Source organism: Pipistrellus hanaki (assembly GCF_964339955.1).
Source record: "Pipistrellus hanaki genome assembly, chromosome: 19".
NCBI classification, from domain to species: Eukaryota; Metazoa; Chordata; class Mammalia; order Chiroptera; family Vespertilionidae; genus Pipistrellus; species Pipistrellus hanaki.
The window spans coordinates 8444573-8470402 of record NC_140521.1 but is presented as its reverse complement, the minus strand read 5'-3'; the positions used below and the strand labels follow the sequence as shown (position 1 = coordinate 8470402).

Here is a 25830-nt window from a genome sequence, read left to right as displayed (position 1 = left end):
AATCCTAAAAATAACCTTTTATCCAGTCTCTTCTGATGGCTGAGAGAATTTCTGGCAGGCCAGTTATAGTACAACTTAGTTGCTTCCTCTTAAGATAAAGGATATGAATGATGCAAAATATAAATGCTAAAATCTAGTTTTATCCTGCAATTTTTTTAAACATACTGAAGCTGCTTCTCTTTAACAGAAATTGCTCACATTTAAATCACTTTAGCCGAAACTGGTTTGGCTCAATGGACAGAGCGTCGGCCTGGGGACTGAAAGGTCCCAGGTTCGATTCCGGTCAAGGGCATGTACCTTGGTTGCAGGCACATCCCCAGTGGGGGGTGTGCAGGAGGCAGCTGATCGATGTTCCTCTCTCATTGATGTTTCAAACTTTCTATCCCTCTTCCTTCCTCTCTGTAAAAAAATCAATAAAATATATATTAAAATAAATAAATAACTTTAGCCACAAAAAGAAAACAAACATGTGTCTTTGCCTTCTTTCTCCTAAACTCTAAGGAACTCCTCGTTGCAACCAGGGGAGCAGTGGGCAGTGGCAACACGTCCCGGGCTAACGCCCTGAACCTGTCTCTGAGGGCCCTCCTTTGCTTCTGTAACTCTTTCCTGAGTTCATGCAGCCCTGCTGGCTCATTTCTTCTGCCTCTGAGACTTTCTTCTTAAAGGGCCAAAGCAGCTCCGCCTCTACTCACTCCAGTTGCTACCATCTTGCCTTTTCTATCTTACGCCCTTCCTTTGTTTCACTGTCCCCAGTTTCAATCGACACACTCTCAAAATAAAAATAATACTAACTTTAGCCACAAAATAACTTTTGACTTTTCAAACCTTTTCATTCCCGACATTTTCCTCTTTGGAAGCTAATCAGTGTTCTCTTTTCACAGGCAGGTTGACATGTGGCCGAAAGAGAAACTTGCTCACATCATGAAGAGGAGATTAACATTTTGACTCAGATAGGAAGGCGGCCTCTGCACACAGGTTTCTGACTTGGGGGCCATAGTTCAGAATCAATGATCCCTTTCTTAGATGCTACACCAAGCAGCCTAGCCTGAGAGGAAAAGCAAGCATTTGTATAGAATGCAGCACTCTAATCCAAACGGCTCCATGGGGTGGCTGCTCCGTTCACCACTGCCGCCGCCCTGGAGCCCCTGGACAGAGGGGCATTCACCCAGCCCAGCAGAGCTCTGAGGTCTGACATGCGTAAAAGGCCCGCCCCCATTCCTGAGGAAGGGAACATGCCAGGATTGGCTTCTCGTGACCAACCTTCCTCATTTCAATCCTGTATGATAAAAAGAAGCCAAAGAAAACTATTATTAAAAATATTTTTATTGACTGAAGCTGATCAATTTTCTTAGAACAGAGAGGCATATAGTATATTCTTTAAAAAATTAAATTACAAGTTAAAACGGAAGTGTTTTAGACTTTAATATATTTTTAATGCATATAAAACTTGATCTTTCGGCAAGCTGTCATTTGTGTGAGCCGATGAGATAACTACTACATAACATTGTAAGTCTGTTTTTGAAGCCACGTCCAGAGCTGAAACCACAAGAAAGGAGAAGAGAATACTGTTTCTCATGTAGTTGGAGCTGACTTCTAATAAGCTGCTGGTTATAATGCAGGGAGGTCTTTTTCTCTTTTAGCATAATCCCAAGTTTGTGTATTGGAGATTAGAGAATAAGGTTTAATTTCCTACACGTGAAAAATATTTGACATATGCAAATGGTTAACTTGAAAACAAACAAAATACAGGTGTTTAACATTGACTTTCAGTTTCTGCTCCCCTTTGGTATAAAATCGCTGCTCGTAGGAGATTACAATCCTCTTTTTGTTTTCAAGGTTAAGTACCAGGTATTGATGTCTGCTTCCTACCTTCCGCATAGATGAGAGACCAGCTTCTGTAGGAAGGAAATACCGAGTTAATAAAATCAATGCTGCTGGACTGGGTGCTAGGAATTCCCAGTCACTAAAAAATTAAATGTATCCTGCCTTGGCTGGTTTGGCTCACTGGACAGAGCATTGGCCTGCAGACTGAAGGGTCTCAGGTTCGATTCTGATCAAGGGCACATGCCAGGGTTGTGGACTCAATCCCCAGTAAGGGGCGTGCAGGAAGGCGGCAGCCAATCAATGATTCTCTCTCATCATTGATGTTTCTATCTCTCTCTGCCTCTCCCTTCCTCTCTGAATCAATAAAAATATATTTTAAAAGAATCAAATGTGTCAACATAAGGTCATGCAAAATATTACAAATACGGAAACTTCTCAGCAGAGAGAGGAGGGATAGGAGAGAGGAAGAAAGGGAGAGGACTACTAAAGCTTTTTACTTTCACAGGTTTGTTTTTTTTTAATGCTCTTATGTTTACATCTAAAACAACTAAAATGATGAATACCTTTTAACCTAAACTGGGTTCTACAGAAACTGTGCGTGTGACAACCTGAAACCCCATGAAAAGACTTCGTCCCAAGACATTCAAATGAGATGGTCATTTACATTCTGATTTTGAATGCTCTATGTGGTCACTGCCTTCCATTCAAAATTCTAGGTATTGAGAACAAGATTTTTTTTTACCTCCACTTCTAGTACAAGTAACTGACATTTCACCCTGATTAAATTTAGCAGGTATGTATAAATAAGTCAAACCAAAGAGAAAGAATTGCAGGTCAAACAAACTGAACTCCACCTTATCAGTGCTCCCAAGTTACTCATTAAATCTCCATTGAGATAGAAGGCGAGATAGGCAAAGGTGACTTACCCACCAATATTGGAGACTGAAGTGGACTTTTGTTTTCTGCAGTTACTCAGAGGTGCTTTTTTGAGCTGACTCTTCTGAGGCTTCTAAGCTCTACAGAACAACTCCCAAATTAGTAACCAGGAGAGAAAAACTAGAAGATACTTAAGAAGACAACATTCAAATACAGCAGTTGTGCCTGGAACAGATCTCAGGGAATTAATTAATGGAATACAATGAAGGAGAGTCATTCCATGAGCATCCACCCTTCCAACAAGGACCTGCTCATTTCCTGTTCGTGTGTGGGGTCCTTTGTTTCATGGTGGACTGGGGATGCTGTTTGCTTTACCACACGTGTTGGGGCTGAACTCTGGCTAATGCTCAAAGATACCCAGGGCTTTGTCAGCCTCCCTATCGATTCTGTGGTGAGTCCTTAATCAAGATAATGGTCATGAAAAAGAATCAACCACCCTAAGTGTTCTCATTCGTTTGCCTGCCTAATGAATGAGGGCTTAGTCAGCATTGTTAGGTGTTTGGGGGATTTTCTTTTTTAAGAGAAAAAACGGTGATACCTCCTGGAAAGACAGAGGTAGACACGGTGATGAACTTCAGCTTGTAGGATAGCCCCTTCTCAGCTGCTTCCTCCTCCCCACGGGGCCTATGGTTGAGCCTCCTTAGCATTGCCCTCAGTGCCTCCAGACCTCCCTGCTTGACCCACACTGCCGTCTCTCCACTCAAACAGCCCTCCTATGTATCTTTACAATCTGATGGATTTTACTTTATTCACTTAAAAACACGGTTCTAAAAGGATGCACAGGCTTTAGCAGCCTGCCACACAAAACGTGATGATACCAGTAGACTCAAACAAGTAATGAGGACATCCAGTCAAAACTCCACGTCCAGCCTCAGGCCAAGTCCCTCCCCACCCCCACACCTCAAGCTCCTAGGAAGCTGCTGTGGGGGAAGGGGACGGAATCAGCTGTGCTGTGTTCTAGTCTTTTCTCTCTTTTTTTCAGTTCCTGGTACATTTTTTCAATAGTTAATACACTGATATTATATTTCATATTTTAATATATGAAAAAATCATGCATATTCTTATTCCCATTCCCTTCTGTAAACATGGTGAATACCATATGAACCTTTCAGTATCTTGCTTCTTTTCACTTAAAAATACACCCTGGAAATATTTCCACACCCAGATCTTCCCCATCTGTTTCCCGGCGAGGCTACCTCCTGACCTTTGCTGTTAAAGCAATCCTGCTGTGAGAGGTTACCTGTCACACCTGCAGGGGTGTCTGCAGGAGGAGCTCCCCAAAGGCTCAGTTCTCCTGCGACTTTTAGGAAGCAGCCAGGTCCCTGCCTGAGGGATGGAATCGCTCTGTGCTCCCCCAGCCGTGATGAGAGTGCCTGCCTCAGAGACAGGCTTAGAAGTGAGACCCTTGTCTCCAGCAGCAGATGGCAAAACCTGGAGAAGCAGACTGGCTGCTCAGAACGCTCCCTGCTTCCCAACTGCAAAACACGACCAGACGGGCCCTGGCTGGGTAGCTCAGTCCGTTAAGAGTGTCATTGCGACACACCAAGGATGCGGGTTCAATTCCCAGTCAGGGCACTTACGAGAATCAACCAATGAATGCATAAATCAGTGGGGACAACAAATCCATCTGTGTGTGTCTCTCTCTCAAGAAAAGAAAAAAAAGGGGGGGGGGGGGAAGGAGTCTAAAGTTCACTGCCAAGCTGGCTTTTGCTCATTGTTTTCCCAACATCCCCAGAATCACTTAATCCACTGGACACACATTACATTCAGAGCCAATATGCTGCCCAACTAAATGATTATCTGATTCTAGCTGTGGGATGTTAAGAGATTTAGTCACTTTCCTCACCTGTAAAATGAAAGGTTGAGATTAGACATCTCTTCTGGGTCTTTCTAGCCCCCAAATTCCCTTAGCCAAGTTTTCACCAACCACTATCAGCTCCGGTGATTTTTCCTCTATACCTGAGGTCACTGTTTAGCCTCTTCCTCCCCTTTTCCTACAAACCCGGTCAGGGTCTTTCCTGAGCATCCTGTGTGATGTGCTGTACCTGGGGATGCCCCCTGAGTCAGAGGGGCACTGAGGGCTCAGGGATGAGCAGGGAGCCATGGAGTCGCTGATCAGGTGCTGAGACGCATGCTCTGATGGAGACATACCTACACACACATACACACCCTGTGTTATGAGGTCAAAAGTGAGGGAGCTACTGATTATGTCTCCGATAGGAATTCAACATCAGGCCCTAAAGAAGAGGCTGAGCCCTAGCTGGTTCGGCTCAGAGCACAAAGCCTCAGCCTGTGGGCCAAAGGGTCCCGGGCTCTATTCCGGTCAGGGGCACGTAACCTGGTTACAGGCTCCTCCCTGGCCTGGGCCTGGTCAAGGTGCATGCAGGAGGCAACCAATCGCTGTGTTTCTCTCGCATCAGTATTTCTCTTTCTTTCCCTCGCTCTTGCACTCTCTCTAAAAATCAATGGAAAAATATCTTTGGGTGAGGATTAAAAAAATAATAAAATAAAAATTAAGAAGAGGCTGAGACAAGAGCTTGAGGCTGGGGATGAGGAGTCTGCCAGCGATTAAACTGAAACACAGCAGTTCTGCTGCCACACTTGCTTTGAGAACATGAATTTGTTCCAACACATCTGGTGTATTGGGGAACACATCTGAGCCCAGTGTGAAGGTTGCATTTGTTCATGTGATTTTTGCCCACAAGAAACACTAGGTGAAATGTACCCAGCTGGACTGAGCCATGCCATGTAGGAATACACACACACACACACACACACACACACGCACGTCTGCTGCTACCCCTCCGATCCGATACCCCTTCTTCTCCCATTTCCCAATCAATCTCCAGCTAGAACTGCTTGGACACTCGAACTTCATGTCTTTTTCAAGGTGAAGTGCCATATGTACTGCAGTATTCCACTATGCTTGCTTTTAAAAAGTCCTTCTGTGTTAGGGATACATGAGACATCTATGAGTAAAATGATATGATGTCCGGGAGAAAAACGTGTGTGAACGGCGGAGACAAGACAAAAATGACAGAAAGTTGATGGTTTCTGAAGGTCTGTGATTACAGAATTCGTTCTATATTCGTGTGTACTGAAAATTTCCTATAATAAAGTATGCGGGTTTTTTTGTTTTTTTTTAATTGCCACGTAATCAGAAAGAGGAAGTTTGGGTGCAGCGACATTAGAGTATGACATTTTCTTCCTCCAAACCAGTGGCTGCCCCCTCCCTCTGAGACACAAACGAACTGGCTCACCACAGGACGTGGAGGAGCCCTCAGGCACTACGTGTGGGGCCAAGGGAAGAGGAAGCACGTACCTTCCTGGCAGAGCCTTCGGCGTTCTCCGAGCTGATGGGGAGCAGAGTGCTCAACTCCAGGTCCGTGACCATCTGGCGAGATTCTGCCAGCAAACGCTGAAGCTTGCTGGTGGGAGAAAAATCGTCCTGGGAAGACAACGTGATGTCAGCATCCATGAAATGAAGGAGCATATTGAAATGTAAAAGTATCAGTGCTTTTACATAAATACCTTTCTATAACAAAGTATAAAACCAAACATGGAAGCAACTTCAGAATAGGGGTGAGCTGGTGGGGGGCGTGGAGAACAGGAAAATGTGGGATTTACACCTTATCTGTAACACTTCTTCTCTTTGCATGTCATAGTCTTCATTTTGTGTGTGTTTAAAATATTGATTAATTAAAATTGATATGTCAATCTCAACTTGGGAGAGCCTGAGGGACATCTTGCCTAAAGCTGATCTGTAGGATTTTCGTACGTCAAGTCCATAACTTCAGTAAACCTGAGGCAGGGCCAACGTTAAGCAGGTTAACCACATGCTGCCGCAGAGTTACAGTCGATGGGAAGCTTGCAGGACTACACTGGGCTTTTCTAAGCCAAACACAAACCTTTTCGCTGGACAGCGCTGCATCTTTGCTCCCGAACAAAATCCTAGGTGAGCTCCTTTTCTCAGAAGGGGACTCTCTCTCCAGCAGCTTCTCCTCCTCTCTCGCGGCAGCACCCACGCAGTGGGCATGCTGGATGGCGATGAGCTCGCTGCATGAGAAACAGACACCGTGAGACGGCAGCTGGCAAACGTGTATCACCGATACTCTTACGCTTAAAACTGTCTCGACAGGACAGAGAAAAAGTTGTTTCTCTTTTTTAATGAAGTTGTAAGTAGAGCACTCTAGATCTGAATAGACCGTTTGAGAAAAGTATTATAAATGAATGCATAGCCTTTGCAATAAGAATTAAAACAAGATTTTTAGCTAAAGGGTAAGCATAGAATAAAGAATTTCTCTCTTCCCCCAGCCAAAAAAAGAAAAGAAGGCTCTGAGACAGGATGAACCAAAGGAGGAGGGGGTGGGGGGGAATTAATAGAGTGTAATTCCTGAAAATTTTAGTTTTTTGGTTTGTGAGACCGACTTCTGTCAATGGTATATAAAGGTACTTTTGTGAAAGTAGAATGGCATCGCTGTAGCTCACTAATTCTACAGTTTCTCCAAATCAGAGAACAGACACATGCGGCCAAGCTGCTGGGTGTGCCATTGGCGTTGATAAGAAAAGCGGACGTGGCTCAGAGGGAGGCAGTGGCCCCGCCTCCGCCATGTAACTAGGCGAGCAGGCTGCCCTGGCCTCTCCCTCCACAGGTAACCTCTAGCTGCCGAGTGGAATGGTGTACAGATGTGAGCACGCAGATAATAAAGTGGGTCACAAGTTCTCACAATCTAGGGAAAAGTAGGCAAATAGAATTATCTTTTCTATTTCATCTCGTTCTTGTCATGCGATGCCCGGCATGTGCCCCTGCTGGCCAAGCAAGGAGTCACTCCTGGTTATTTCAAGCCAGGGAGGGCACAGTGGTCTCTAAAGAAAACCCCAGATTTAAATTTTAATTTTCCTGCATACGTTACATTTATTATTTCCACTTTGCTCTTAAAACCATCTGACACTGCTTTTCCCTTAACATATGGGTGTTCTTGTCGGGTAGTGAAGTCTGTAGTGGTGCCTTACCCACAGATACCATTATCTAAAGAAGACCTTTAAAAACCAAGTATGGTCCTGGCTGGTCTGGCTCAGTGGATAGAGCATCGGCCTGCAGACTGAAGGGTCCCGGGTTTGATTCCAGTCAAGGGCATGTGCCTTGGTTGCAGGCTAGATTCCTGGCCCTGGTCGGGGCATATACCAGAGTCAACCAACCCATCTCTTATACGGATGTTTCTCTCTGTCTCTCCCTCTTCTTTCCACTAAAAATCAATGGAAAAATAACCTCGGGTGAGAATTAACAACAAAAAACAAGTATGAATACATAGCACTTAGTATGACAACCAATTTTTTAAAATTTTGCAACTGATGGAATACCTATGCACATGATTTTCAATGACTCAGGCTTTTAAAAGAGCTGAAGGACAACCCAGATGATGTAATTTCTATAAACAAAATTCAGTCATCAAGCCCATGAAAGTCAAAGGCCCTCGATATAGAAACTCTGTCTTTTCTGTAATTGAAGCTTATCAGGTTATTTGAAAATAGTGCCATTTAACCAAAAAATTCAGCCCTCCTGACAACATGATGAGTCTGAGTAATGCATATCAGCTAATAATGCATATGTAGATTATGCTAATAACTAACCCATTTTCTTCTCATAACTTTACCAGCCTGTTACATATAGGTATTCTTTCTCTTGCATCATTTTAAAAAGGAAGAACGTCTGAAAAATGTACAGTGAGCGCAAAGGCAGGAACAGTTGAGTATGTAAGTGTGTGTGTGTGTGTGTGTGTGTGTGTGTGTAAGAGAAGAGGTTTCTAGAGAAGGTTGTTACCTGGGCTCCAGGCAATGCAGTTGGTCTGGACACAAAGACACAGCTTATCCAGCCAAACCCTCCCAGAGCAGCACAAAGTTATTAAATAAAACGTATCTCCCCACCCACCCAGTGTGGCTCAGGGTTGAGCATCGACCCCATGAACCAGCAGGTCACAGTTCATTTCTGGCCAGGGCACATGCCCTGGTTGCAGGTTTGATCCCAGTGTGGGGGGTGCAGGAGGCAGCCGATCAACGATTCTCTCTCTTCATTGATGTTTCTAGCTCTCTCTCCCTCTCCCTTCCTCTCTGAAATCAATAAAAATATATTTAAAAAAAACAAACACATCTGTCCAACTTACGACAATCGGCTTGGTTTTTAACCAAAACCTTTACCTCGAAGGCTGTGCGAGGCGCAGGCTTTTCACTGGACTCCAGTTCAGCCTCCACACAATCAAACCTCCACGGCCTCCGCTGCAACGCAGAGGGAACGAGCTGCCGCGCACACCGCTCAGCTGCAAACAGGGCGCGGCTCTGCACTGCCCGGGGCCCGGCTGCTGCCAACACGAAACCCCACTAACCTCGTGGAGTTGTATTTGGTTCCGCTGGCGCTGTGTGCGCAGGTGCACACGGACTTGTGGCGGACGATCCTCTGCAGTTTCGAGGGCTTGAAGATGTTCATCCACTCCATGTCGGACATCTGGCCCGGGGCCTCGACCACGAAGTTACTCGGGTGGCAGCACCTGAACTCGCAGGTGTCGCTCTCCCCCAGGCAGGCTTCGCTTTTCTGGCAGCACGAGAACCCCGCCCTGTCCGGGGGGTCTTGGCACTCGGCATCCGGCTTCTCGGGCCGTTTGGGGCCAGAGCAGTCGGCCAGGCCCAGGTACACGCTGACGTCATGCCAGGGCTGCTCCTCAGGGGAAGCCCATGTTTCCGGGGGCTGTTTCTCCTCCATCGGAATGCCAAGTTCATTACCTTTGGGGGATCTTGCGTGGCTCTTGCACAACGTACTTTTGTGTTCGGGCTCAAACTGGAGTTTTCCTCCCAGAGACCAAGACTTTTGTTTCTCCGTTAAGTCTTTTGCAAACAGAGACGAGACAGCAATTACACTTTTTCCCCCAAATGAAGTGTTAACCTGTAGCTTCTTCTCTTTGCACACATCGCAAGAGCTCTTGTCTGACCTATTTTGCTGAACAAACATGGTCTCAAATTTTTGGTCCTTAACCAGTGACTTCTGATATTTCTCCTTCTTAATCTCGACTTTTGGGTGGTAAGTTTCAAGGTCAGACAAACACATGTCTCTGCTACGGTGGCGTCACAAAAAACGGAAGTTACAAGATACACTCAATACTGTCATTTTCAATAGTTCACCCAAGCCTCATTAGTTGAGCCACTTGCCAATAAGACCCATCTGTCTATTAACAAGGAAACAGGGAAATCGAGGTAAGAGAGGCTCGCCCTCAGCTCGCCGAGCTCCTAAGCAGCTATGCACAGCGTTCTCTGCCTGACTCCTTGTGGGCCAGGACCTGTCCTATGTGTCTTAATTTGCCCTTATTTCTAGCCCCAAGCCTATAGAACTGTGAGTTAGTGATGAATGAACAAATGACTCATCCTTGTAGTTTCTATTTAGCTCAAAGCCTCCTACACAACAGACACACAAATAATGTTTAATGAATTTCTTTTCTCCAATGGCCAAATTCATTCTAAGCTCTGGTCTCACCACAGCCTGGGATTAAAGTATTTATTATTAAATCACATAGATTTATTCCCTACCACATAGGGAGTAGTAGTAGATGCTGGCCCACAACAAGTACTTAAAAGTATGACTCAATGATGGAATAAAATACAAGATTACACTGACAGCCTCTTCCTATGGTTACCTGGACTCCAGGGCCTTTGATTCCTCCATCTTCGAGTTATAGATGTGTATTAACTCCTGAGAATTTTCCACATTGAAATTCAAAAACTGTAGATCACTCTGTTGCTTTACGTAAATCTGCAGTAGATATTGATAAGTTAATATTAAGTGTAACAATAAAACTAAATTGAGCCAACAACTGGGTACTTTCAAATGTTAAAACAGATCAGATAGTGACTGGAGATGCATGTTTAAAACTTGTGCTTTTATATTTTTTCCCCTGTGTTAGCACTGAGATTTGTTAGCCTAACTTGTTTCCCAACCTTTAATGACCATAAACAAGAGCCTATCTGCTACAATAAATATGATGTACAGCTAATGTAGCTGCGATTCCAGAAGCACCATAAACCAAACCAGCAGGCATACACGTTTCCTAATCTGATGTTTGTTTTTAAACATTTCCCACCTCATAGAAGAAACGTGCCCGGGGACGTACCTGTCTCAGACTGTGCAGCTCTGCATTTGTTCGTTCTTGCTTTGACTTCGCAATATCAAGCAACTCATCTTTCCTTTTCTCTCTCTCTGCTATTGAAGAAAAAGTATTATTAAAATACTTTTCATCAACCACATTAACACAAACCTCTTCATGTCCAAAAATTACTTGGAGACATTGGTGTGAATAGAAAAGATGTTTAAGAAATTAGCCTAGCAAATTTTTTAAGTTATGTCAAGAAATGGGTTTGTGCTAGTATTCTCTAACAAATTCCACATATTTTACTTAGGAAATCATAATAGAATATAAAGGTAAAAACTGGTGAATCAAAAAGAAAAGAGACTGTCAGAATATCCTGTAAATGCTTTTTCTTCCCTGACCTCCCACAGCATTTCACTCATAGCATCTGTTTGGTACTAAATGTTCTGGGCCTATGAGTTTCTTAGCAAATAGCAGAGTGCCTGGCACATAAATACTTATCCAAGATTGTTTGAATTCAGCTCGAAGCTATAAATAGATTTTTAATATAGCTACCTAGTTATATATGTGTCTTCACCAAAATAAGACATTGCTTTGAGCCCTAGACGGTTTGGCTCAGTGGATAGAATGTTGGCCTGTGGACTGAAGGGTCCCAAGTTTGATTCCAATCAAGGGCACATGCCCAGGTTTTGGACTCAAACCTTAGTTAGGGTTGTGCAAGAGGCAGCCAATCAATACAAATTCTCTCTCATCATTGACATTTCTAGCTCTCTCTCCCTCTCCCTTCCTCTCTTAAATCAACACAAATATATATATTTTTACAAGACATTACTTTGAGACAGCAATCCTAATAATGGAAATAGTGACCTCTACTGGTAGAAAGACGTATTTTCCACATGAGATTCAAATTAAGAATTCAATTTTATTTGAAAATTTTTTTTAAAATGCTGCATTTTGCCCTCTTAACTTTATAGGAATGTATTCTCTTCCTGAAGGCAGGGCATTGAGGGTAGGTGTGAGGAGACCAAAAACATTTTAATGTTATTTCTAATTGGAATTTCACCTCCAAATCTATGATTTCCCTAATACATGCTACCAAAATGAAAGCCTAATAAAATCCTGTTGGGTGGCAGGGACAGAAATAATATCTATATACCAGTGATTCTAAACTGGGAGCAGAGAAAGGGGAAATTTTCACTATTGGAAAATGAGATTCTGAGGTAGGTAGGGAGGGGATAAAGTGTGGGAGAATATGGAAAGGAGGGAATGAAGTTTTTGTTTATCAGAAGGGGTGAAGTTAAACCTTACTGTAAGTTTGCTTTTAAATCATTAAAAATTCATCTCCAGCATTATTACTTTTAGGGTCATACCGATGTAACAAAACACATTACTATTTTTCCAACCTTAATAATTTACCCGTAATCTACAATATTTGCAAACTGGGGAAAAATGTGGATTTACTAATTCTTATATAGTATTTGCTAAAGTATAAACAATCTTCCTTCTTCAATTCATAAGAGTCTTTCTTAATGAATTGTTAGTGATAAGTACAGTCACAGGCTTAAGCTGGAAGGAAGGGTACCCATTTTACAAAAGAGGAAACAGCGATAACTGGAAGGTATTGTAACAGTTTTTAAATTCCCTGCCTGGTCCCTCCCCACCCCTTAAAGGGTGCTTAAAAAAAAAAATGGCTTTGAGAGAGCTATAATTCCTTTAGCCTGCCATCGTGGTATCCTAAAAAGTTTAGTATCCTATTCAGTCACTTAAACTATTTTTACCAGCAAAAACCAATTCATCGTGCAGGCAACTCTTCTCTTGTTTGAGGCGAATGATCTCTTCTCGTTGTTCATTATTCTCTGTTGTCTTTTCATTTAGATCCTCTTCACAAATAGAACAAACAAAAAAAAAAAGTTCTCAAATAAGCACTAGTTCCTAGAATAAGACACACATTATGGCTACCTCTCATGTCCTCAGCACCCTTCCAATGAACAGGAAGTCCTGTTAGACCCACAGCCAAAATATGTCCCAAATGCAGCAGCTAATGGCATCGCTGGCAATGACCCTGCCAAGGTGTATGACCTGTCACCTGACTGGTCTTCCTGCTAGAACCGTGCCTACCAAGATAATCAGGGCAATCTTTTCAAAATAAAAATCTGCTCACGTTACCTCTGTTAAAAGCCCTCCTCCCGCCGAAACCAGTTTGGCTCAATGGATAGAGCGTCGGCTTGGGGACTGAAGGGTCCCGGGTTCGATTCCGGTCAAGGGCACGTACCATGGTTGCGGGCATATCCAGAGGCAGCTGATTGATGACTCTCTCTCATCGATGTTTCTAACTCTGTATCTCTCTCCCTTCCTCTCTGTACAAAATCAATAAAATATATTGAAGGAAAAAAAAAAAAGGGGGCCTCCTCCCATACTTAGGGTGAAATCCAAACTCTTAGGGATAAGCCCGCCCGGCCTGGCCTGGCCCTGCCTGTCACTCTCCTCCTTCTTTCGTTCTGTTCCTTGAAGGTGTTCCAACCTCAAACCCTCTAGGGCTTTTGTACTTGCTGTTCCTTCTTCCCGGAAGGTTGCTGGCCCAGATCTTCACATGCCAGTTCTTCCTGTCATCCAGGTTTCAGCTCAAACGTTCCCCTCAAAGAGGCCTTCCAAATCCACCCAAACTGAGTTTCTATTTCCCTCACTCTCTAGCCCACTATTGTCCTGTTTTTCTTTTTTAAAGAAAAGTTTTAATAAATATTTAATTTATAAAATAAGGCATACTGCCGAGACCGGTTTGGCTCAGTGCATAGAGTGTCAGCCTGCGGACTGAAAGGTCCCCGGTTCGATTCCGGTCAAGGGCATGTACCTTGGTTGCGGGCACGTCCCCAGTAGGAGGTGTGCAAGAGGCAGCTGATCGATGATTCTCGCTCATCGATGCTTCTAACTCTCTATCCCTCTCTCTTACTCTCTGTAAAAAATCAATAAAAAATATTTTTTTAAAAAAAAAATAAGGCATACTAATAATAAAACAGGCTTTTTACTTGAATATTTTACCTCAGCATTCAATAAATACTTATCAAATGCTACAATGTGCCGCAGGGGCTGTGCTAGTAACTGCAGATCCAAGAAAAGCGAGACTGAGTCCGCCCCTGCTGCCAAGGCTCACTGATGGTCATGTTCTAGCTGAAGCCACAAACAGAGACAACGCCATGGCCTGCCACACGTCAGAGCATCACCAGAACAAGGCCCGGTCCTCTGAGTGAAATCAGCCACAACGCAGCCCCACCATTTCACTGGACTCGAAGCCCTGCGAGGAGCTACGGGCGCTCCGCCAGCACAGGGGAGGGTGGCCTCCTCACCCCGCGGCTCTTGCTCCACAGCGGGAGTCGGTCTTCGTGTCTAAGGCGGTGACTATGTGTGACTATGTATGACTATGTCTGATAGCACCTCTGCCCACAGTGGGGAAAGGCTGGAGAAAAGCAGATCCCCCTCCACAGCCTCTGTAGACACATTTATATTTTGACTCTATCGCCTATGTCCATATTCAGGTATGTAGCACTAATCTATTTCATATACATACCCTTCATGCCATTATAAAACTCAAGTGACATTACTCAGAAAGAAATGAATCATGGAGCTCCTGTGAGAATGAAAATAGAAAAGGAGAACGCAAAGGGATTTTTAAAAATAAAACCGGCTCCTCCAAAAGTCACTCTTGGCAGATCCTGCCATTCGCGGCGATTCCTCTCTGCTCCCTGCCTGCCTCCCACGGTTTCTTGCAAATCCTCCCATGAGAAGCAGGGGATATTTCTCCACCACCTGACTGTGGGTTGAGTCACGTGACTTGCCCTGCCTAGTGGAGTGCGGGGAAGTGATGGTGTGTCAGTCACATTTCTGCCTTCTCTCTGACACTCTGCCTTCACCGTGGGAGGAAATGCCTCCGGTGAAGAGAGGAGGCCCAGGAAGCGGAACTAGCCCAGGTGAGCAGCTTGGCCTCATCAGCTTCCTGCCTCATGAGTGTAACAAACACTCGCTGCTGCTCCACTGAGATACTGGCCTTGCTTGTTACAGAGCAGTATCAGCAGTGCTGACTGACTGGTGCAGCCACGGCAGGATTCTGTAACAAATACCATGCATTGTGCCGTTTCCCCAACTCTGCTATATATCTCGTAACACAGAAATGGCATGTGAGACGAACATTTCATGGTGGGACCTTCTCTTGATCATAAGATTCGGTAAACCTGAATGAAGGAATATATTCCCAGGATAAAACCTGAATGAGCCGAGACCGGTTTGGCTCAATGGATAGAGCGTCGGCTTGGGGACTGAAGGGTCCCGGGTTCGATTCCGGTCAGGGGCATGTACCTCGGTTGCGGGCATATCCCCAGTAGGGGGTGTGCAAGAGGCAGCTGATCGATGACTCTCTCTCATCGATGTTTCTAGCTTTCTATCTCTCTCCCTTCCTCTCTGTACAAAATCAATAAAATATATTAAAAAAAAAAAAAAAAAAAACCTGAATGAAGGAATATATGAAAATGCTTACATTTATATCTCTTCCTTACCTTTTAGTTTATTGATTTCAACCTTAAAGGTCTTCAATTTCTGCTTGTAGTCTTGCTTTTCTTTCACGATACACGTCTCCACCATCTTGGCATCGCGCAAGGCTTGCTCTAGCAATTTAAATTTCCCCGAACAGTCTGCAATGTGATTGACTGCCTCAATAATATCTTTGTCCTAAAAACCACATTTGGAAACTATTACAGAAGATTTTTAAATTTCGACGTCACCGTGTGCCAGGTTTCAGTCTCGGCACTTTCCCCGCGTTAACCCATTTTATCCACCCGGTAACTCTGAGACAGGGGCGATATTTATCCCCAGGTAACTCATGAGTCAACAGTAAACTGCCCACGGTTACACAACTCGTTAGTGATGGAACCCCCTTTGAACCAACCAGCTGGCCCCAGAACCCAGTGCCACCCAGCCTAGCTTACTGTCTCAGAAAGCTTAGCACCACACAAGTTCCTGTTCCTGCAGTTTTCACCTCCCTGGAAAACTGCAGGAACAGGAGGGTGGGTGGCCCTTGGGGGGCTTATGCTCTGGATCACAGATAAATCCCATGGGCCCCACTCTTCCTTCCCTTTTCAGCTGCTAAAGTGACAGACTCCAAGACCTGTCCCAAACCTACCCAGATCAGAACTCTTACTGTTGAGGTAGTTTTTTAATTACAAAAAAGGGTATTTGCTGGTTGAAAAGCAATTCAAACAATACCTAAAGGTATAAAAATAGTAAGAGTTCTAACCCTCCCCCGCTCAAATGGAGTAACTGTTAGCAGGTTCTATTCCTAAGGACACGGCTTTCTGCCGCGGCCTCCTGGGCATGTTCCTGAAAAACCTCAGTCTGCACACCTTACTCCAGGAGGGCTCGTGGAGAAGAGGAGGGCTGGGCAGACCATTCAATAGCTGATGGAGTTTTGTGATCGGACCAACACCCCTATGAAGTACATGAACACGGCTCAGCAAATGCCAGCACAGATGCATTAGTCGGCCAAGCCTTTTCAGCATGGTCATTAGCACCCACAGCTCTGCCGGGAGTTGGCTATGACGGAACCCACAGCGGTTGTTGAAGCCATGAAGCTGGTCATTACTTAACTAAGGAAATTCTGGAGCTTTCAGTATTTTTCTCTTTAATATTAACAAAACTTGGCCTTGATCACTTCAAAACATTAAAGTGCTGTGGGAGGGGGGAATCACATGTGAATTAGCATGAGTGTCCCATTCTACCAACATCATTACCCTACTTGCCAGTTGTCAAACGTGTGTTATGGCAAAAGAGACTTTATCAATCACTGCTCATGACATGTTAGTCACTATCTATAATAATAAAAGTTTAATATGCTAATTAGACTGAACATCCTTCCGGACGACCTTCTGGATAAAACCAGGGCTGCGAGGGAAGCCCGGGTCCCGGGTGCCAGAGGGAAGCTGGGGCCGCAGCCAGGGGAAGGAAGGCCTACTCTTGCACGAATTTCGTGCATCGGGCCTTTATATATAAAATTGCTTGATTGCTAACCATTTTTCTCTCCATTAAAAAAAAATTAACAAACCCTGGCTGGTTTGATAAGTGGTTAGAGCCACGGCCTATGGACCTGAGGGTCCCAGGTTTAATGCCTGGGTTGCAGGTTTATCCATGGCCCTGATGGGGGCACATGTGGGAAGTAACCAATTGATGTGTGTATGTGTCTCTCTCTCCTTCTCTACCCACCCCCTTCTACTGCCTCTGAAAATCAATGGGAAAAATATCCTTGGGTGAGAATTTAAAAATAATTTTTTTAACAAGCATTCTGATTGCCATGAGACCTAACAATGGATCGCTCGGAAGAAAATGAGTTAATCTGGGGATGCTAGACCATGGGATGGTACTTGGAGGCAGAAAACAAAAGTGGAGTCTCTTGCCTCCTTTCCCAGTGCCTTGAGGACATCATTTCAAACTTGTTTCTCTCTTTTCTAAAACGGCAGCTCTATCAATCTGCAAAGCGCTAGATTTAAGTAGGATTGTGTATGTGACCACACTTTATAAACTACGGAGCACCCCAGCGGATGGAGATTTATTCTTTATTATTCTGAATTACCTTTAGCTTTATCATTGTAGTGAGAGACTGTTCTCGAGCCTGCAACTGTCCTACCTGAGCAGAAAGTTCCACTAACGTATTGCTGAGATTTTCGTTTCTAGCCTGCAAGGGAACAACACATAAATGCTCATGTATGCATCATCAGAAAGCTTTCTTTACTGTCAGCAGCCACACTCTGTGCTCATTCTTCTATTTTTTTTCCTTTGTTTAACTTTTCTTTCATAATTAAAATGGGCTTAAGTAAGCAGTCATCAAAAGGAATACAAACATCTATTTCTGCATTACCTCTAGCACCCTCTCAACCAAGTGTTTGCTCTACTGAATTATGTTGGTTATGTTCATAAACATGTTTACTTCCTAATGTCTTTTATGTATAATTCTAGGTTGGCGAGAAAGAAGAAAATGAATGAATGAAAACAGATTTCCTTTGCTAAAATAAAGTAGTAGTGAACTTCTGTGCATTTTTTTTTTTTTTTACTCTGTGTTGGGGTACTGCCACTTATCAAAACTATAGTTGATATAACTACTGTATACATCAAGCATGTCATATTCCTGGCCTATGGGCCACATGTGGCTCACAAGGAATATTTTTGCAGCCTAGACAATATAACGGTATGTAAAAAACGTTTTAATAAAAATTTCATAACTTAATTTTTACAATATCCTGTTATACATAATTATTAATAAGGAACTACAATGTTCACTAAGGACTGATTACTATAATCATGTTGCATTCATTTCCCTTATGCACCTTACGCACAGGTGCACCTCTCCAGTAATACTAGCAGCGAATATTTTAGCAGCCGATGGCCATGTCATTAGACTAGTCTGACTTGTTTGGTGCACGCAACAGAAAATATTTCACTTTCGGAGATCAAGAAAAATAGGTTTATTGCGTTACACTTATTAATTTGTGTAGTTATTCAGTGTCAGGTAAGTTAATGTTCAAGAAAAAAATACCAAATTTTATTAAAATGTTCTATTATTTTTATGTTAACAATGACTCATTTATTTCAGCCCTTTGTATTCAGCATGTCTCTATCGAAATAAACCTACGTTTCTATGAAGATTGAAGCTTTTGGGGTTTTTTTGCGGCTCACATAAACTTACACCTTGTTTATTTGGCCTGTATTAGTCTTTGAGTTTGACATGCTTGATGTACATGATGTATTTATTGGTTAGGAAAAAAGAATAATACTGAATATTATCACTATGAAACAAGAAGGATATCAAGGATGGAACAAAAAAATGGCTTTCTCTCTGTGCCTCTCATAAAGCATGAACTAAAAAAAAAAAAAAAAAAAAGTCTGATACCAGGCCAGTGTGGCTCAGTGGTTGAGCATTGACCAATGAACCAAGAGGTTGCAGGCTCAATCCTCAGTGGGGTCATACAGAAGACAGTTGATTGATGTTTCCCCTTCATTTATCTTTCTCTCTCTTTCTTCCTTCCTCTCTCTGTAGAAATCAATAAAAAATATTTTAAAAATATCTGATGACAAAAAAAATAAAATAAAAATAGAAATATCTGATGACTACCCAGTTCATCAGTCTTACAGATTGTATTTCTAACATGCCTCTAACATGGGTTGATATCTGTCTATCATATCAGATAAGACACAGTTCTTTGGAAAGCATACTGTGAAGTGCCCATTGCTCTCGGACTTTGAGAAAGGCTTTCCAAAATAGCCCATTGTTGATTAAATGATAGATGTTACTGAACCAAATGGACCAACAGTTAGAAAAGGGTTGTCATGAAGCTTCCTCGGTAAAACAGAGCTAACAGAGCAGTACAACGAGTGCAAGACTATGACGATGGACGGCTATACGTTCATACACACGCACCTGCATTTTTAATGGGACCATTGAAATCTACCAGTAAATCTTCAGAAATCGAAACGCAAACACAATTTGGGCTCGTGAGGCTGGTCACAAAACCAAACCCACCTCAAGGTCTTCAGAGAGGAGAGAGGAATGGGTTGCCTTCTGAGCCATTTCCTGAAGCTGGAGCTGAGTCTTCTGAAGAGCTGTCTGGCATTCCGTCTGATTAGATTCCAGGGTTTTCACCTTCTTTGTGAGTGACCGGATTATTTCAGTTCTTTTATGTAGTTCACCTGAGGGAAATGTCACTGGTCACTTATTTGCGGTCAGAGCTGAAGCTTAAAATGCATTTATTTTCCAACACATGGTTAAAAAGTAATTGTGCTGCCGAGACCGGTTTGGCTCAGTGGATAGAGCGTCGGCCTGCGGACTGAAAGGTCCCGGGTTCGATTCCGGTCAAGGGCATGTACCTTGGTTGTGGGCACATCCCCAGTGGGGAGTGTGCAGGAGGCAGCTGATGGATGATTCTCTCTCATCGATGTTTCTAACTCTCTATCCCTCTCTCTTCCTCTCTGTAAAAAAAATCAATAAAATATATATTTTTAAAAGTAATTGTGCTAAAAAAATTTTAAAAGATAATTCTTCTTTTAAAAGTTTGTATGATAGCTCCAGCCAGGATGGCTCCGTTGTCTGGCGTGTCATCCCACACACCGAAAGGTGGCAGGTTCAATTCCCAGTCAGGGCACACCCCCAGGTTGTGGGCTTGATCCCTGGTCAGGTCGTGTGCAGGAGGCAACTAGTTAATGTTTCTCTCACATCAATGTTTCTCTCTCTCTCTCTCTCTCTCTCTCTCTCTCTCTCTCTCACAAATCAATCAATCAACCAGTTAAAAACAAAACACAATTTCTAAAGATTCACTCCTAACACACTGTGTTAACTGGGGCTCTCCTCAGCACTCCAGATGTAAGCACTGTGTTGGTTCATCTGCTTTAATTCACATTGTATCTGTCAGCTGGACTGGGTGTTCCCAGTCTCCCCTCCTGCACTGACACAGCTCCAGGGCAGAGGGCGCTGTGTCGGGAGAAGTCATTCCGGTGAGCCCTTTCACTGTGTGAGCCGCAGGGGTGCCCAGCAGCCGGGGCGGAGGCCGTGCTGACCTTCTAATTTGCTGCAGCGCTCTTCCAGAGTCAACACCTTCTGCCGGTCCTCCTCCCACGACAGGAGCTGTCGCTGATGTACGGCAACCATTTCATTGAGCTCTGTGTCTCGGTCTTTCAGTTCTCCGATGAGCAGCTGCAGCTCTTTCCGCTGTTTCTCGATAGTGGAAATCTCAACTTCTGACCCGATGTTCTAATCACAGAAAGTGGTTTCACACAAAATCAAACTAATCAATAGCATAAATCAGCCAAAGGCTATTTTCCAAAAAATGATATCTTCGTATGCTGCCAATTCAAGGTAGTAACATTAACTAAGTTTTATCTGCTGTTTATAATGTGGCATCAAAATTATGTATATTTAAACCAAGATCACACCTGCTGTTCACTGCCTCTATCCTTTTGTAATACCACACACACCACTCAAAAAGTGGGAATGGCCAGGCTGGTGGGGCTCCGTGGTTGAGCGTGGAAGACACAGTTCAGCTCCTGGTCGGGGCACATGCCCAGGTTGCAGGCTTGATCCCCAGTAGGGGTGTGCAAGAGGAAGCTGGTGGAAGATTTTCTCTCATCAATGATTGCCAGGAGCCAATTCCAGCATGTCATAATTACAAGAGTTTTATCAAAAGGTTGATGAAACTAGGGGGCTCAGTAAGGACTGAGTCACATATGTAATTACCTGTTGGAGTGGCTAGAAGGCACTTCCCCCAAACCTGAATACGATTATTGTTTGCTGCCAGACAGCTCAGGGCATCTTCATCTACATGTTAATGCCTCCTGTTGGCCAAACACCTGAATAGCTACAGGCTATTCCCCAATCTGACAATGCTTCTGTACCATACCCTTTGAAGTGTATTATCTCCACCTTGCCTTAGGAAAAATTGTGTAGATAAAAAGCAAGGGGTCCCTAGTCGAGGAGAGTCTTTAGCTCCTTTAGCTGAAGCTCCTCTGACCCCCAATGCCTTTCAAAACTATCGTCTTTGAGCTCCTACTTCATCTACACACAGCCTTTATCCAGATCGATGAACCCTTCTTAATGCTGGGATACGAATCCTGGCAAATGATGTTTCTATCTCTCTCCCTTTCCCTTCTTCTCTCTGAAATCAATAAAAATAAAACAACAAAACTAAGTGGGACAGTTTGTGAAACCTCCACTGGCTAAATTACAAATGAATCCATCTCTGCATTTTTCTTTGCTGTCAACCCTTTCCTTGTATCAACCAACAATATTATCCCTCACCTTGCTCCAGCAATTCTGGAATAATCAAGTAAACAGAAACATGAAATAACTACTGGTTACACATCTATATAAACTCAGTCTATCAATTTAATTTTGGGACTGATACAAACTCAACAGTCCTATTTAAAGAAAAAAAAAATCTTATAAAGGAAAGTTTTCAAACATACACAGAAGACAGAGAACAGCACAATAAACTCCTATATGCTCAAAATCCAAGTCCTGCCATTATCAAGGTTTTGCCATATCTGTTTCAATTTTTTTCCTTTTGTTGTTGATAAAAAAAATACATCTCACTCATACATACTTGAGTATGCATCTCTAAAAATGAGCATTTTTATATAACCATAATGCCATTTGGCATATCTACCAAAATTATCTACAGTAATTCCCTCTTAAGCATACATCATTTTAAAGTCTAGTGCAGGAAAGTTGGTCCAAACTAAGTGAGGGTACAGAATTAGCTACTTGGTGGCTCTATAACCTTGAACTAGTTTCTTAACTTTAAGCCTTCCCTGTAAAATGGCAGCAACAGCACTGTGATTTCTTAAGAGTTGTGTGGATTATGAAAGAGAAGCTCTGTAAAGTACTTCGCAGTACTTGGCACATCACAGGCACTCAACAAGCATTAGCTATTAAAATTTTAAGTTACATTTCAAAATATGGTACTGTCCCCATCAATAAAATAAAGAGCGAAAGTATTAAAGAATTCTATCTTGAACCCAGGTGGTATGGCTCAATGGTTGAGCGTCAACCTATGAATCAAGAGGTCATGGTTCCACCCCTGGGTTGTGGGTTTGATCCCCAGTGTGGAGAATGAAGGAGGCAGTGGATCCATGATTCTTTATCATCATTGATGTTTCTCTCTCTCCCTCTCTCCTTCCTTCTCTGAAATCAATAAAAATATCCTATATAATAAAAGGCTAATATGCAAATCAACTGAACAGCAGAACAACTGGTCAATGCACTCCCACAGGGGGAGCAACGCTCAGCCAGAAGCCAGGCTCACGGCTGGCAAGCACAGCTGCAGTGGTGAGAGAGGCACAGCACTAAGGATGTCCACAGGGAGTGGGCCTAAGTCATCAGTTGGACATCCCCTGAAGGCTTCTGAACTGTGAGAGGACACAGGCCAGGCTGAGAGCGCCCCCCTCAGTGCACAAATTTCATGCACTGGACCTCCAGTATTAAAAAAAAAAAAAGAATTCTACCTTGTCCTAGCCAGTTTGGCTTAGTGGATAGAGTGTCAGCCTGAAGGGTCCCAAATTTGATTCTGATCAAGGGCACATGCCCGGGATGTGAGCTCAGTCCTCACTAGGTAGCTGATAAAAGATTCTCTCTCATCATTGATGTTTCTATCTCTCTCTCTCTGTCTCCCTTCCTCTCTGAAATCAATTTTTTTAAAAAAAGAATTCTATCTTGAAAAATTCATGGAGGCCAGGTACATCATTCCTGCTTCCTGAAAAAAATACGATTTGTAAACAACCACAAACAACAAATGGGTTACAGACACTAGTAAATAAACACACAAAAAATGGGATTTGGAGCACAAGGCCTGAATTCCAGTCTTTGGTAAGCCATTCATTCGTTCATTCATTTGTTCAACAAATATTTACTGAGCACCAAGTGGTTGGGGATACAGCAAGGAGCATAAATAGTCTAGTACTGGAAACAAGAAGCAACAGGCCAAGTATACAAAAAGTTCACCCCATCGTATACCGATTAATGCAAACCCAGAGCAAGTCCACTTTCAATGCTTTTGGTTTTTTTTGTAAACCAGAGTTATAGAGTGCTCCCCACTGGCAGGTTACTGTGGATAAATGAAGGTCGGGAAGGGAGGTGGCCTAGAGAAAGCCGCTCTACAAATGCTCACTGTCATCTTTAAGAAGTGAACACCTGCCTGGTAGCCAGTGTGACTCAGTTGGTAGGGCATCGTCCATGTACCCACAGGTTTCCGGTTCCGGTTTGATTCCCCATCAGCACAGATGGGGTTGCGGCTCGATTCCCAGGTTGGGGAAGGAGTGTGTGTGTGTGTGTGTGTGTGTGTGTGTGTGTGTGTGTGTATATATATATATATATATATATATATATATATATATATATATATATAAATTTTTTTTAAAGGAAGTGAGCACCTGGTCCCACCACTGGTCCTCACCCCTGGGTTGGACAACGGGTTTCTGTTGAGATAAGGAAACGGGATAGGACACTCCATTCCTCGGTTTTCTCTTAACGACCTGAGTCGTTTTAAACGTGAAGCGGAACCCCTGCCCTGAAGACCACCGCGTTCGGCCCAGATGCACGCCGTGCCGAGCTCGGCTGGCCCGTGGCGCCCAGGCCGCTCACCTGGCGGCCGGCGAGGAAGGTCACTGTAGGGTTCATAGGTGTTGCCTCCGCCCCCGGAGAAAGTCGCTGTGCGCCGCGTCACCTCAGAAACGCCATAGCGCGTCTGCCCGGAGCGGCGGGGTGGGGGTGGGGGAGCCCAGAGCACGTGAGGCCCGCGCCCGCGGCCCAAGCGCGGCCCCCAAACCGCCTCCGGGAGGACCTCGCGCGCCCGCCCCCCGCCAGAAGCGCCTATGGCCTCACCGAGGGCGCCGCCCCGGCTCTCGCGATACCTCAGGAGCCTCGCGCGACTGGATGCAGGAAGCTGGCTTCCGCGGGGCCACGTGCAGTCACCGCTCCCACGACGTTCCTTGCTTTCATGTCCGGGTCTGGGACTCGAGTGATTAACCTGAGCCCAAACCGGTTTGGCTCAGTGGATAGAGCGTCGGCCTGCGGACTGAGGGATCCCAGGTTCCATTCCGGTCAAGGGCATGTACCTTGGCTGCGGGCACATCCCCCGTGGGAGGTGTGCAGAAGGCAGCTGATCGATGTTTCTGACTCTCTCCCTTTCTCTCTGTAAAAATCAATAATTTATATATGTATATAAATTTTTTAAAGAATGATTTTATATATAAATATATATATAATTTTTTTTAAAAAGAATGATTGCCGAAACAGGTTTGGCTCAGTGGATAGAGCGTCGGCCTGCGGACTGAAAGGTCCGGGGTTCGATTCCGGTCAAGGGCATGTGCCTTGGTTGAGGGCCATTCCCAGTAGGGGGTGTGCAGGAGGCAGTCAATCAATGATTCTCTCTCATCGATGTTTCTGACTCTCTATCCCTCTCTCTTCCTCTCTGTAAAAAATCAATAAAATGTATAATTTTTTTTTAAAAAAAGAATGATTAGCCGGGCCCGGTTTGGCTCAGTGGATAGAGCGTCGGCCTGCGGACTGAAAGGTCCCAGGTTCGATTCCAGGCAAGGGCATGTACCTTGGTTGCGGGCACATCCCCAGTAGGGGGTGTGCAAGAGGCAGCTGATCGATGGTTCTCTCTCATCGATGTTTCTGACTCTCTATCCCTCTCTCTTCCTCTCTGTGAAAAATCAATAAAATATATTTAAAAAAAAAAAAAAAGATTAATCTGAGAATATGCGGTCCTCAAAACCGATTAATAAAGGACGCAAAATAAAGGCTGTTTCTGACCCCATCACCCTGGGTTATGACATCTGAGTTGCTCACCTAGTTCCCTCTGGCCCCACTGACGGTGAGCTTTTTAGCTGCTGTGTGTAGCTGGCACTGAGAACAGTATCTAGCATTCAAACGAATTCACGGATGGAAGCAGACACCAGCTCTGATAATTAATGGTTGTTGGCCAGCCCAGCAAACAGCTCCAAACTAAGACTTGCAGTTAAAAAGAAAAAATTGTTTGGACTCTGGATATAGCTCTTGAATAGCAATGAGAATCTTTCAACTTTTTCATGACAAAATTTACCACTCTGGGTTAAACCTAAACTTTTTCACATGTTGTTTCATAGTCCTCCCTTCTTCCCCCTTTTTACTCTCCATGTTATATAGGAAATGAACTATGACAAAATAATACCTATCCCTGATAGATATTTTTAAATTTAATTTTATTGTTTAAGGCATTACATATAGTAGTAGATATATCTCCTTTTTTCCCCCCATAGACCTTTCTCCAGCTTCCCCTACCCGCTGTCACATTAAGTAATACATTTAATCCATGGTCACCCATCCTCACTGCTTAACCCATAGGCTGGCATTGCTGCCAAGACAAGTTACCCGTCT

The 25830-nt window shown here is 43.8% G+C and overlaps 1 protein-coding gene across 1 annotated transcript; it reads right to left on the bottom strand.

Annotated features, from left to right (window-relative positions):
- Positions 1–1312: 1312 nt before the first annotated feature.
- CCDC62 (coiled-coil domain containing 62) lies at positions 1313–24262 on the bottom strand. Its single transcript, XM_084867767.1, has 13 exons — positions 24052–24262; positions 20475–20667; positions 19444–19610; positions 17500–17601; positions 15434–15605; positions 12668–12769; positions 10914–11002; positions 10440–10555; positions 9141–9863; positions 6669–6816; positions 6083–6208; positions 2751–2840; positions 1313–1895 (listed from the first exon to the last, which is right to left on the bottom strand). The coding sequence occupies exons 1-12, from the start codon at positions 24085–24087 to the stop codon at positions 2793–2795; spliced, it is 2022 nt and encodes a 673-aa protein (XP_084723893.1). The 5' UTR covers positions 24088–24262; the 3' UTR covers positions 1313–1895; positions 2751–2792.
- Positions 24263–25830: the final 1568 nt, after the last annotated feature.